Here is a 12829-nt window from a genome sequence, read left to right as displayed (position 1 = left end):
TAATTCTTTACCTCTATCTGTGCTGTATGATTGGCATAATACCTCAAGGCTTCATCTCCTTCATCTGGATCTGACCCTGGCTTCAGCATCTGTTGCAATGTTTTATTGTGACGAGCCAACTAGAAAAAGAAAAAAAATCTGATTTATGTCCTGCTGCTATGTTTTCAGCTTTATCATCTCCACTTAACTAACACAAATCCTCCTCCCTCCCACCCCAATATACTTACATGCTTAACCCAGTGGGGCTCTTTCCACAGATAACAACAAAAATGTAATTACTTGAGAACAATAGAAATAATTTAGTCTTAAAAACTCAGCAGCAAGTCTTCGGCTGAGATTTATGAAAGGCAGCTTAGCCTGCAGTCTAGATGGTTTTGGGAAGGCTTTTGACAAATGCCAAAAAATTATACTGAATGCTTCTTTTCACTTAAGTTTAGCCATAAAATTTGCATACCTCTGACTAGGTAATTACATTTACAATTAAATTTTCTCTGTGATTTCAAATGACTAAACTGTTCTTCACTATGTTGCAGCATGGTAATTCGGGGCTGCTAAGATAACATCCATAACTATTTCCGAGGCAGCTGGACCGTAGGAGCAGGCAAATACATTCTTAACTGTACAGTTTATATACATAGCACATATGTCCACACACAAAAACACGCAAACATCTATCTCTTCCTACAAACTTTCACAAATTATATACTTTCTATGACTCCTAAAATACATCTGTTCTTGATGACTCATAAATATTTAAAATAAAGTTTAATACTGAGAATGTCAGCAAATGCATTCATGATGTCTCTTAGGTCAGTGAGAAACTAAGACTTCACAGAATCACAGAATGTTAGTGGTTGGAAAGGACCTCTGTGGGTCATCTAGTCCAACCCCCCCCGCCGCAAGTCATAAGGAAATACTACTAAAAATGCAATTTTCCCTATATCATAGTGATAAGTGGTTTTCATCCATAAACTCTGAGGTGTTTCACCCATTTTAAGGTGAGGGAAAACTGAGGCAGGAAAGGAAAGGCTATCATGCAAATGTGATCCAGGTCTTAATCACTACACAGACATTACCACAACGGACTAGACATGGACTTTAGACACGAGGCAGGCACAGCATTCATAATGACCACTGGAACCAGGCTTTGAACCACAGGTGGGTTAGGATTTACTACATGAAATAACACAGTATAATGAGGAATTATAAAAAAATTAAAATCTACAAAAAGAGTTTCAGGGATCAAAGCTGAAAGTAACAATGGTTCTAAACAGACAATGTAATAATCTAACCAGAAAGTGATCACACTCATTTTTAAGCCATTTGCATGTCTTGCCATATCTTTTTTCATCCAAGAATGGTGCGGGGGGAGAGATACGTATACAATTTATTCTATTTATTGAAGTTCCCTAGAATCTACTGTTCAAAATAAATTTTCTTCTGAATCTTGATACAAATTTATTAGTTAAAGATGAATAATAAATGGAATGTCCAAAAGCAAGAGAATACCAGAAACGAATATTCATGAAGAATAAATGTATTTCCTACAACTTCCTCAAGGACAGAGGTCTGCTTGGCCCTGACAGTAGAGCCCTGAGCCAGTGTGGCTGAACATCAGCCTTTAATGGAAGGCTGATACGAGCAGATACTCCGGGAGACATGCAAAAAATCACATGGGGGTCAACTGCAGAGAAATATTCTTTCCATCAATAATAGAATTCTGCCTTGAATAATTACTCTTTTACTCTATCTTGTAAGGATAGTCTCATTACATATATTAGTAACTTATGCAACTTCCACTTAGTTTTTAGGCTAAAAAGGATCATTAAGACTGACTAGTTCTTCACCTTCACACAAGCCATATAACCTGATCCAGTCAACAGTCATTGCAGTATGCGCACAACATCAAGTCAACAGGACAACCCGCATTCGTTTTCTACATGTCTTTTGCATCCCCCTCAATATGTGCTCTAGCATCATGCAGAATCAAGATGAGCTTCTGGAAACAAGGTAGTAATTGTTGAAAAATTCCCTTTAAACAGTGTTATTATTTTTGCCTTTCAGCTTTATTAAATGTCCCTCTGCTTCTGCACTTAGGAAAGGGCAAGCAAGAGAGCCCAGTTCACCTTGTCTGTATCATTCCTCATTCTATACACTACTGAGATGCCTTCTCTTTTTTGTCTCTTCTTTAAATTAAGACAATCCCTATCTTTCTCAGCCTTCCTCAAACAGAAGACTCTCTGTGACTCAATGGTTTTCCTTGTCCATCTCCAAATGCCCTTTACTTTGGCTATATCTCTTGTTTAAGATACAAGGAAAAAAACTTACTAGACAGAATGCAATCACATCCTGCTTGGAGCAATGAATTAGCATAACCAGAAGCAAATATATTCCCCCTTTTTTTAATCATTAGTAATACAGAGGAACGTTGCCTGCATCTTGACACTTTTCTCCAATGTCAACCATAAGATTTTGAGCTTTCTAATAAATGACAAGTCAAGGATGTGTGGATAGTTCTTCTTGTATTAGAATTATGCTAGCTTGGAGAAAAGAAGATGTATAGATCCAGAAATTTCCATTAGTACCACAACAAACTTCTTTCATAAACATATTTGAATATGTGTACAGAACTGGAAATACCATTTGCAAACCATATGAAATCTCAAGGTATTGCTTCCTGATATGTTTTTAACTGCCCATAACTTTTACTGTAAAAGTAACTCTCAACAAATATCAGTAATGGAAGTTCCCTTACCACACGGACTAGAAGGGAAAGCCATCTCAGCTGCCTGGTGCTGTAGTGGGACTGACTAGCACAGTGTGTTAACTTACTGACTGCTGGTGGCTTGAGACAGCACTCATACAGTGGATATATTACTATCTGGTTTCATGTGAACAGCAGCTTCGTACTTTAAAACCGTGCGCATTCAGTGATCTTCATCACACTTTACCAGAAGGTGCTCTCAGGCAGCGCCTGTCTTGGGCTGAGCTGTGTACAGAGCCCAGCACCACACAGCTGGGGCTTCCTGACACTAGCATGAGACAAAATGATCTGAAGAACAGGCTAGGATCTTCTTTGCTAGCACCACGGCTGCCAGCAAAGACACAACGGAAACAACCAGGGACTGGTGACCAAGCAGGAGGAACTACAGCAGATTTCACGAGGGAAACAGACCTAAAGCTGTCAGCAGTAGTGCTAGGCAATAAGCGCTCATAACTTCATTTCTTTCTGCTTCCCCATCTCTGTGTATCCACTTACCTTCTGTAGTCTAGACCTTCAGACAGTAACCTCAGGGCAAAGGGTCTATCTATTTTCTGTTTGTACTGCATTTCCTACGTGGAACAGATTCCTCTGCATTGCCACAATAATAAGTACTGCTAATATTTCTGTATAGTCACAGCTATGTCAATGAAAGCATAGTGTGGACAGCAAACCGTGAAAGCTCATATGTGAAGCAGAGGCCCACAGCAAGACACAGCACAGCTTTAGAAATGCTATGTTATTTGGCAACTACAATGTTTTCTGAAGCTTTGCTTTCATGATCCTTCCTTTGCCCTGTAACAAGCTCAAAGGCCCACACGAGCAAAGGGGACTGTGTCAACAGACTCCCTGACCAGCACCGAGCTTTTTGTGAGATCAAAGGCATAGCAATGAAAATAACAACGTAGTGACAAACTGTGAACCTAAAATATGGAAAGCTTATCCAAGCTGCTAATACACCCCAGGTGACAGCCTGTGACTGGCATGTAAAGGTCATGTAAGCTCTGAACGGCATTTATTCATATTTAACTCCTGTGATGTAGTTAAGTGTTATTTCCAAAGTGCTGCACTAATCTTTTGGGGCAGCTAGATGACAAGGCACTGGACGGGCATGGACAATAGTAACAATAATGAAAAGAACAGTCTCATTTATGTTTGCAAAGCAAAGCTCAGAAATACATGGCAAGCGTAACTGATACAAAAAATAACCATCACTAGACCCTGCATCTGCAGAGTCCCAAAAAAATCACCTCTGTGGAGAAAACTCTCTCAGTCAGTCATTCACCCATCAACCATATCAGTGACAATATTTTAAATGTCAACACTGTATTTTACTACTCATCAAAGCACATAGGGACAAGGAAGCAATAGGATACAATCGAACAGTGATTTCCAAAGGGGGGATGTGTAAGGCAACAGCTACATGAATAAAGATCATTTGGCTTTCAGTCAGCTCCCAAAGAAGGACTGTTCTTCATCTTGAAAGATTTTTTACTTCAAAAATTTGGAAAACACTGTAATAAAGCATCAGTACAAAATGTGAAAGATTGAGGACAGACCAAGAACGGTGAAGACATTAATAAAGGAACAGTAGAGATAAATGACAGAATTACAAGTTATACTCAGTCTAAACTCCTTGCACAACATGATTACAAAATTAGATCTGCTGGTCATCTGGGATTCCATATACGATCAGCAGCATGGAAAACCACAGCAGACCCATCTTTTGCAATTAACAATATATGGATTTCCTGCAGGCTTTTTGTTTTAAAGTCATGATTTCCTTGAACAAAAATGCAGTTCTTTAAATGCTCTCAAAGAAAAGGCTATTCAAAGCTGTGAACGTTCACGTCATCAGCCTGTCAATAATTCACTGACGTAGGATACTAGACTGGTTTGCCAAAACACATATGTACATATGTGTGTGCGTGTGGAAAAATTGCTGGGAAAAGAGAAAATAATTCTCCACTTGTCGTTATCTCTGTAAAACACAAACCCCTTCCGTATTTTCACCAGAACGTGTCAGTCCCTGGTGTAAGTTGTAAACTGCAAGGGGCTCCTCCATAGCCCAGTCCTCACTGGAGGCATGAGGTCTAACCCAGTATGTAGCCGAGACAGTTGTCAAAACTCCTGCCATTTTCCCCAGGCTTTGCTTCAGGCCCAAAAAAGGACAGGAGTCCAAGAAATACGAGCTAGAAACAGCAGGCTGAAGACCCCCAAATTCTGTGAGATCTATTTCACTCTCTAGCATTTTGAGACTGCCAAAGCTGGGGGGGTAAAGGTGACTTTTTACAACTAGAACAGTATAAAGGGATTTAAATGGGTGAAGCTTCGTGTCCTATAAGCAACCAGGGTTTTCACGAAGGAGTTGTTTCACTGGCAAAGTGTCAAATGTTAAACTGATTTCCTAGCAAAGGCCAATGGATTATTACTATAAGCTCTGGATAACTGGCTGAGAAGCACAAATAAAGACACAAATAGTTCCTGCGCCTTGCAACACTTTATATTTACAGTATTAAGTATTACAAACATCCAAAAAAACAGAAACAAAATTATTTAAAAAATTATTATCCTTGTCACCAATTCTCTCGGGTTTCTTCTCACAGCTGTAAGGCAGCAGCAAGGCTGCTATCTGACGAGGGAGGTACCTGGCACGCAGGCCCACCAGCCAGGGGAAGGGCACTGGGCTAGGCAGCTGTCGGGAGCGTGCTGGGGACAGGGGCTCATTTTGGCTCATTTGGGAACTGGATGTGCGGTGTGCTTGCAAGGTACAGCACTGCACAGTGCCCTCTCTGCGCTCTCCCCACATGCCCGCTGCAGCTCCCCAGCCAGCCCCCGGTGTGCCCGTCAGCCCCGGCCAGCGTGTCAGGGCAGAGAGGGGCCAGGACACAGCCCTGTAAGTTCATGAACTACAGACCTTGGGGAAAGTGAGGTAAGACCTGTTTGTACAGACCTGATGTCCAGTGCATGATATCTGATAGATCTGCTGTCAATTCTCTTCATCTCTACCCTGTCAGTAACCAGACGTACTGCAGTCTGGGTTCCCAACCCAAAGGCCAGTGGTCTTTCACCAGAGAGAAATGCGACAAAATATAACATGCGGCAACAGCAGAGTAATTGCATCTGTTCAGATTAGTTTCACCTTGCTGTGCAAACAGACTTGTGCAGCTGGGGCTCATTTACAGTCGCAATCTCTTCTTTTTTCCCCTTCAGTCTGTTGACTCCTGGAGCCAGGCAGTGTGAGATATGGCACCACCAAAACCCCTCGTAAGGGGAAACCCCAGTCATCTCACCGAATGCTTCATTTTCTGCTTAGAGAGCACAAAAGGATAAAAACGCTGCCTGGAGACTGACAAGAAAAAGCCTACGGGCCAGGAAACAACAGTGAAGAGAAAGTCAAGGGAGTAGTAAACGGGATGGGTGAGAGACAGAAGAGGGCAGGAGGCAGAAAATGAGATCCTCTTGCTTGGTGTTCCGGGACCTCACCACACACCAGCTCCCTTCCCAGGGCAAATGAGAACACTCCTATTCCATTGGAAAGAGAGAAAGCAAGGAAGAAGGAAATGTCATCTTAACCATAACTGAGCAGAAATTTTTATTCCAACTGGCTGTACTAACAGTAATAACAACTTCTCAACTCCCCACGTTCCCATCAAAAAGGAGTGGTGCTTTCTGCAATACACAGGGCAACTTCCTTTCCAGAAGTCATTACAGTTTTATGGAGTGGCACCTTTGCACTCTACCACAAAGCAATCTGTTAACAAACATTAGGAACAGCAGGGATGCAGCAATGGCAGACTCTCAAATCAAGTACTCATTGATTTCATTTAGATGATTACACTGTACAAAGCAACCAAAAGGGTTTGGAGTTAATCTTCCCCTGATGGCTTGTGGTACATGAGCAGGGCCCTGGGTGGTCCAGATGCTTTGGATTCTGTTGCTGGGTCTTCCATGGCCTCATGTAACCTCTGAGGCACTATTGCTCCTCCCCAGGCTCCACCTGGTGCGCGCTATGAATTGCGGATAACAGTGATCTACCTCACCGGGAAGGGAGAAGTAAAACACCTTTACATTACCACATACGAGAAACCACCACAGTTAAGTGATCTCTATCGCTATTACGTTTGCAGCCCACATAGTAATTTTATTGCTATTTTTGCTGTGGTTTTGCTGTTCTTTTATCCCTGATGAAAGCCAGCAGAAGACAAAATGACTTGCCAGGATTTCAATGAGCTTTACTTCCATTTGTCTTCTGTGTAATTTCTTTCACAGGCAAAGCTTACTTGCAAAAAAATAAAGAGTATGTGTGGGGAAAGTTCAGGTCAGATAAAATGTGTTGGAACAAAAAAAAAAATGATTTTGAGGGAGGTGGGTGTGAAACATCTCTGCGGGCTACCTGTAAACTGTCATGGGCAGCTATGCCTACATGAGCCAAACCGGCTCAATGCATACATTGGTCACATCTGCGTTTTGGTGTACACCGACCATACTGAACAGGATGTGGACAGCAGTATGCAGTCCAGAGTGCTCCAACAGAATGACACAACTGCACCTGTAGACTGCTTCCTATAATTACTATAAGCACAATTCTGGAGAGTACAGGATGGAAGGACATAAGGAGATGATGGAAGTGTCAGACATACGAAGATAACAAGACAGTTCAATGGAAAAGGAAGAAAAAGAGAGCAGAGTTACTGCAACTAGTTTTCTTCACAGCATAACAAGGAAGAAGATCCCAGCCACATGCAATTTCTATGAAAGGCAGATAAAAACTTGCGCCTCAAGTAAGAGCTTACTGGCATGATCATCAACACTGTACAGACCCAGTCTGAGAAAGACCAAAACCAGCAACAGACCAGCAAGCATATGCATCCCAAATCCACACAGCAAGAGAACCGTTCACCCCTAACAGCCACCAACACTTTATATGCATACAAAATATACATATAAACCTGAAATAAGACAGCTGTGAATGGCATACCCTTTTCAGGAACTCTCAAAATCCTTTTACTATCAAGCTCTTTACTTTCTAAGTTTCTCTTCTTATTCAGAACAGTGATTCTCTGCAAAATAGCTATCTACTGCTGTCTAATAGGTGGCTTCTAAGGAAAAGGAAGGCGAGCACAAACAAAAGGAGGAACTGCTTATGACTCTTATTTTGGAGACAGTGTGGTGTGGGGAACCACAGTTTTAAATGTTTAAGTATGGACTTACTTCCTCTGTAAGCCATAAGGCTAGAAGACTTTGACGGGCAGTCAACCTCCCTTCCTCTGGCACCGAGACTAGAGCAGAAAGTAACTCATGGGTTGATACTTCCAGAAGGGGGTCATCCTCTTCTCCAGGGTCTACCCAAACCACATGGAAACTAGGTCAGTCTCTGACCTGAAGTGTGCGACTTGCATCGCTGGCTCCCTCCTCATGTTTTCCCATGCTTAAGTCTCATCTCACACATTTGCAGTATAGTGCCATGGTATCTTCTGAACACTCTGACCCCTTAAGTCAGATGCAATTCACCAACCCAACCTATGATATAACCACCAGCTCTGCTATATGCAGATACAGCTTGGAAGATGGCCACTGTACATACACAGCAGTTGTATAGGCTGGGATAAGCCATCTAGCAACCTTCAATGAAGCTCATTAAAGAGGCTTAAGTTCTCAGCTCCAACTTGATATCATGGCTCAGCCTCTGTGATTCAAGCACTTGAGTACGGCCATTATGTGGTCCTCCTAGCTGTTACAGCAATAGCAAAGTGAAAAGTCTGTTCACAGCCAGTCCTGTTAGCATCCCACTTCTTCAACAGGTATTTCCACCACACACAGAAAAACATAACTTGGCCATTCAAAAACATATGAGACTAAAGTAGCAAGTAAACAGCTGAAGCTGCAATCTGTCTTTTGTGAATTTGACAAGTATTTCCCAATCTCTGCATGGGTCTGATGTATATACTTTGTTGGGTATGAAAGAGGGCAGTTGCTAAGTGTGGAGATGGACAAGAACTAAGAGATGTCTCCCTTCAAATAATTACAGTGGTGAGATTTTCCAGCTTTTTCAATCATGCTGTTGAATGTTTGCCTCACTCTCCAACAGCACAGCAAAACAGCTTAAAAAAAAAAATAGGGGCATAGAAACAGAGAGAAGAGAGAGTAAAATTGTGAGTTGCTCTTTCCAACTCTGTATCATGGCTACTGTCCCCAGGAGAGCACTTTCACCTGGCACCTATGAAGTAACAGTTCCTGGTGGAGAGCAAAAGAGTAAAAATTTCATCGCTCTCCTCTTCAGACGCTCAGAAATAATGCTTCTTTACCAGCCAACTACCAGCTAAACGGTGCTCTGCAGGCAGACTCATAGAAAGAAAAGGCTGGAAAGACCAAGTTCATTTAAGGCTACTACAGATCATTCATTAAAGAAATTCTGAAAATTCTTGCCCATACATAACGGCAGAGAAACCACTTCTTTAACCCTGGGCTGCTAGATGTTTATCCATGTGCAGGCCTGAAGGTGGTTTACTCCTGTAAGCCTACTCGTGGTCGTAAGTAACTGATCACCACACTTTTGGTGTGGAAAAGCATAATGAGCTGCTAAAACTAAATTTCACAACTGGACACTTTTAGTGAGTAGTTACTCATGCTGACTCAAAAAAAGTGCAAGGTGGACCTCATTTTCAGTTTTCTGCACTGTGTTAAATAAGTGAGATAAAGAGGATGGCAACTAAGGTAGCTCTGCCCATTTGTAGATTACAAATTCAGACCTTGTCTGTTCTGGAAAACTCTATGATGATTGACATACCTAATTAAATTATGACATCAGAGGAGATGAGAGATAAAACTAAGCAACTGTGAGGAACAGACATATTTTGACATTCTGATTAATGCTCTTTATTTTTGTTAACCTGCAATTACTTCACTGACTACTGAACAATTGAGACGGATAAAAAAGTATGTCTTTGTTAGAGAAGATGTCCCCCCTGTTTTTAATTAAGGTGTAGGATTTCACAGTGCAGATATCTGAGGCCTATTAGAACTGCTCTGATAATATTAAGTAAGACCAGACTTCACTTTCATGATATTTCCAAGGTTACCCTCACTTCCCCTCAAAATAAACAAACAAAGCAAGTTCCTCCTAGCTTAGAGTAAAATGTTTTAGCTGTGCTTTAGATACAGGAAAAAGCGCACTCTGGTTCATTTGAAGGTCACCTCTAATGGACAAGCCCCAGCTCTGCCTCCAGACCAAGGCTTCACCTACAGTGGACTATTACAACTCAACACTTCGTGTAATTCAGCTTTCTTGATAAGGGGAATTTGCTGCAGTCTGAACAAACTAAGTAGCTACATTGCATACATCTCCAAGCAGACTATACGTACACATTGCAGTTGAGGGCAACTGAAATTGCAGTCTACTTTGAAGAGTGACTTTGTAAAGACAGCATTGTGTGGTTCCACAGCTACTGTCTCTCAATGGCTACTGGACTGAGTTTACTCAGTTTACAAGTAAAATTATTTTTATTTCTACTTAAAGCTCCCCCTTGCAAAGCCAACTGAAAAGCTTTAAGTCAAGCCGTGTTCTTTCTTGCACATATATCATCACTGTTAATGAAGACTGTGCATGCCAAATGCAAGTGGGGAGCTCAAGGGTAAGAGTTTGGTTTGAGGGCAACAGGTCAAGTTATCTACTAGTGTAAGTCACTATTACTTGCCTATTTTGAGGGGAGGCATTCCCATGTAGACCAGCTGAGGATATGGCTAAATGAAGACCCGTTCTTACAGTGGGAAGCTAAGTAACCGCCCTGATTCAGAACCAAAGGAGAACTGAAGTCATTCTCCCCAGCCTGTGCTGCTCCAGATAGCAATAAAAGGGTAGCATGTTTATTACTAATATGGGACTGCACATAGAGCCTGAGAGCAGAGGATGTCTTAAACAGTATGTCATTGTCCCACAGCCAATTTTCACGGTAAAACCACAGACTAATGTGAAGATTTCACAATGCATACATTTGACAAAGAAAGAATATTTCTTCTGGTGTAACGTTTGGGCCCCAACACCAATATAATATGTTTCCCAATGACAAAAACATCTTGTAAACCACAAAACACAAGGACACAGGATTACAGAAGTTAAAGATAGAAGAAGAAACCCACAAAGGAGAAATATTAAGGCCATCTGTGCACTAGTGAAATGCAGTCACCACAGCCAAACAGGATATATCCCTCATTAATACTACATAGAACAGAACAGACACGTATGTATAACACACACTCTAGAGAAGTAGAACCAGAAAAACAAAAAAAAAAAGCTCAAATCTTTGTGGCCAGCCTACAGTAAAAAGCGCTAGCCTGAATCCTAGCAGCTCTTAGCAGCCTAAGTCAACGGGACACCAGCGGGAAAACAGAGGTCCCCATGTAGATACCTATCAAAGTCACGACAGGATTCTGAGCTGAATGCTTCCAAGGAGAAGGGGAGAAAAAGAAAACATCGAAGCACAAGTTGCCAAGGTTTTAACCTGAGACCTAACAGCAGCCACAGACATTTGTTTAATCTTTCAGGTGCTCATTAGTGTCAAGCCCCTGTGGCAGCCTCCATACTGTCTCTCTATACTGTAGCTGGCTGAAGGTAGAGTTATATACCACCCTAATGAGCTGCAAGGAGGGTGATGTGCGTCATTGGCTTCTGTTTCAATCTTGGCAATCTAAGTGTAAAAGCTTTGCAACAGCTTCTGGTTCTGCTGACATTTAATTAGCTGGTGTCATTTTGATGCCATAGCCTGTCTCATCAGGACGATAACTCCAAAACAACATGTGGAGCATAAAAGTTCTATGAGAAGTTTCAGGTCTGGCAGCCAAGGATACGAGTCCCCTGACAGTCGTGGTTCCTGGGACTGGTCCCCATTAGCCCTTTGTTTTGGCACTGCTATCAGCAAGTTATCTGTTAGGAAGCGAGAAACAAAAAAAAAACCCCAAACCCACCCCAAAACTGCAAACCTCAGCAAAGCCTTGCAAAAACCAACATCCTTTAGATCTAAAAATTCTACCTGTCCTGCAGAAAGGGAGCGTCCTTATTGCACAGACTCACAGCTATTCATCCTGAAGGACAGGTGTACCATAAAGGATAGATTTGGCCATCTTCTGGCCTCAAAAGGTAGTCCTGTTTATTTAAGTACATATAGTATTTTTCTCCATTTACCATTAAGTACCTGGGAAAACAATCTCCAATAATACCTACCAATTTCTGCTTGCTCACATCAGCTGCAAAATTTAAAAATGGTCACTGCTACACAAAATGTGACTGATCTATGTTTTCACTCCATATAAGCAGTGATACTGGTACTGTACATCCATTTACACCAGATAAGCTCAAACTTTTATGTATTTGGGTCTTTTTTTCCAAGATCCTACTCTCATACTCTAAAGACACCACTTTTTTAGAGTGTAGCAGTCAGAGATGTATAACTATTCAAATGAGCCAAGCCATTTCGTTGACAGAACAGAATCAACTCAAAATCTTTGTCAGCAAGAACCTAGGCACAAACTAAAGTTTTGTAAAGACAGACACTCAGCGGACTAATGGGCCACAGCTCCATTTTTGAGCAAAGCATCTAACTGAGGCAGAGGATGGGCAGAGAGAGGTCAGCAAACATAAAAATTCACTGAACCAATGTGGTTGCCAGATCTCAGCTCTTCTGAAGGATCCTTGCTGGAGCTGAAAGCTGCTTCCCAGTTGAAGGTAAGCCTGTCTTTTAGAGCAAAACGCTCTTGGAACTCACAGTTCCCACAAGGACAGGTAGATCTCTTTTATGTAAATGCTATGGGCCGGTAACACCACCATCAAGGGCGAAGGGGAAAAATTGTTCTTGTGAGAATTTTCCACTTGTCTTCTGTTCACCTCTTTTCCATGGTATACCCATGATGCTGTCATTTCAGCCATTTAACGCCCACTGCAGACTACTGGGGTTGTAACTGGTCCCACCCATTCTCTATCCTAAATAGCCTTTCAGGTGATTCTTTGCTGTGTCATATAGAAGGTGCTTGTAAATGCACAATATTAAGTAATTAATTTCAGCCTTCTGCATC

General features: G+C 41.7%; 1 protein-coding gene across 6 annotated transcripts in view; it reads right to left on the bottom strand.

Moving 5' to 3' along the window:
- The window catches only part of ITPR2 (inositol 1,4,5-trisphosphate receptor type 2), a 282946-nt gene that overhangs the window by 58518 nt on the left and 211599 nt on the right, over positions 1 to 12829 (bottom strand). For all 6 annotated transcript variants that reach the window (XR_012765862.1, XM_075439325.1, XM_075439332.1 and 3 more), the window contains one exon: positions 12 to 119. Coding sequence is in view for 5 of the 6 variants with exons in the window: in XM_075439325.1 (XP_075295440.1) it covers positions 12 to 119 (108 nt within the window). In the remaining variant the exon portion in view is untranslated. The remainder of the gene's footprint in view (positions 1 to 11; positions 120 to 12829) is intronic.

This window comes from Opisthocomus hoazin, chromosome 1, assembly GCF_030867145.1.
Source record: "Opisthocomus hoazin isolate bOpiHoa1 chromosome 1, bOpiHoa1.hap1, whole genome shotgun sequence".
NCBI classification, from domain to species: Eukaryota; Metazoa; Chordata; class Aves; order Opisthocomiformes; family Opisthocomidae; genus Opisthocomus; species Opisthocomus hoazin.
Note: the sequence above shows the minus strand (reverse complement) of the source record. Positions and strands in the feature narration are given on the sequence as shown.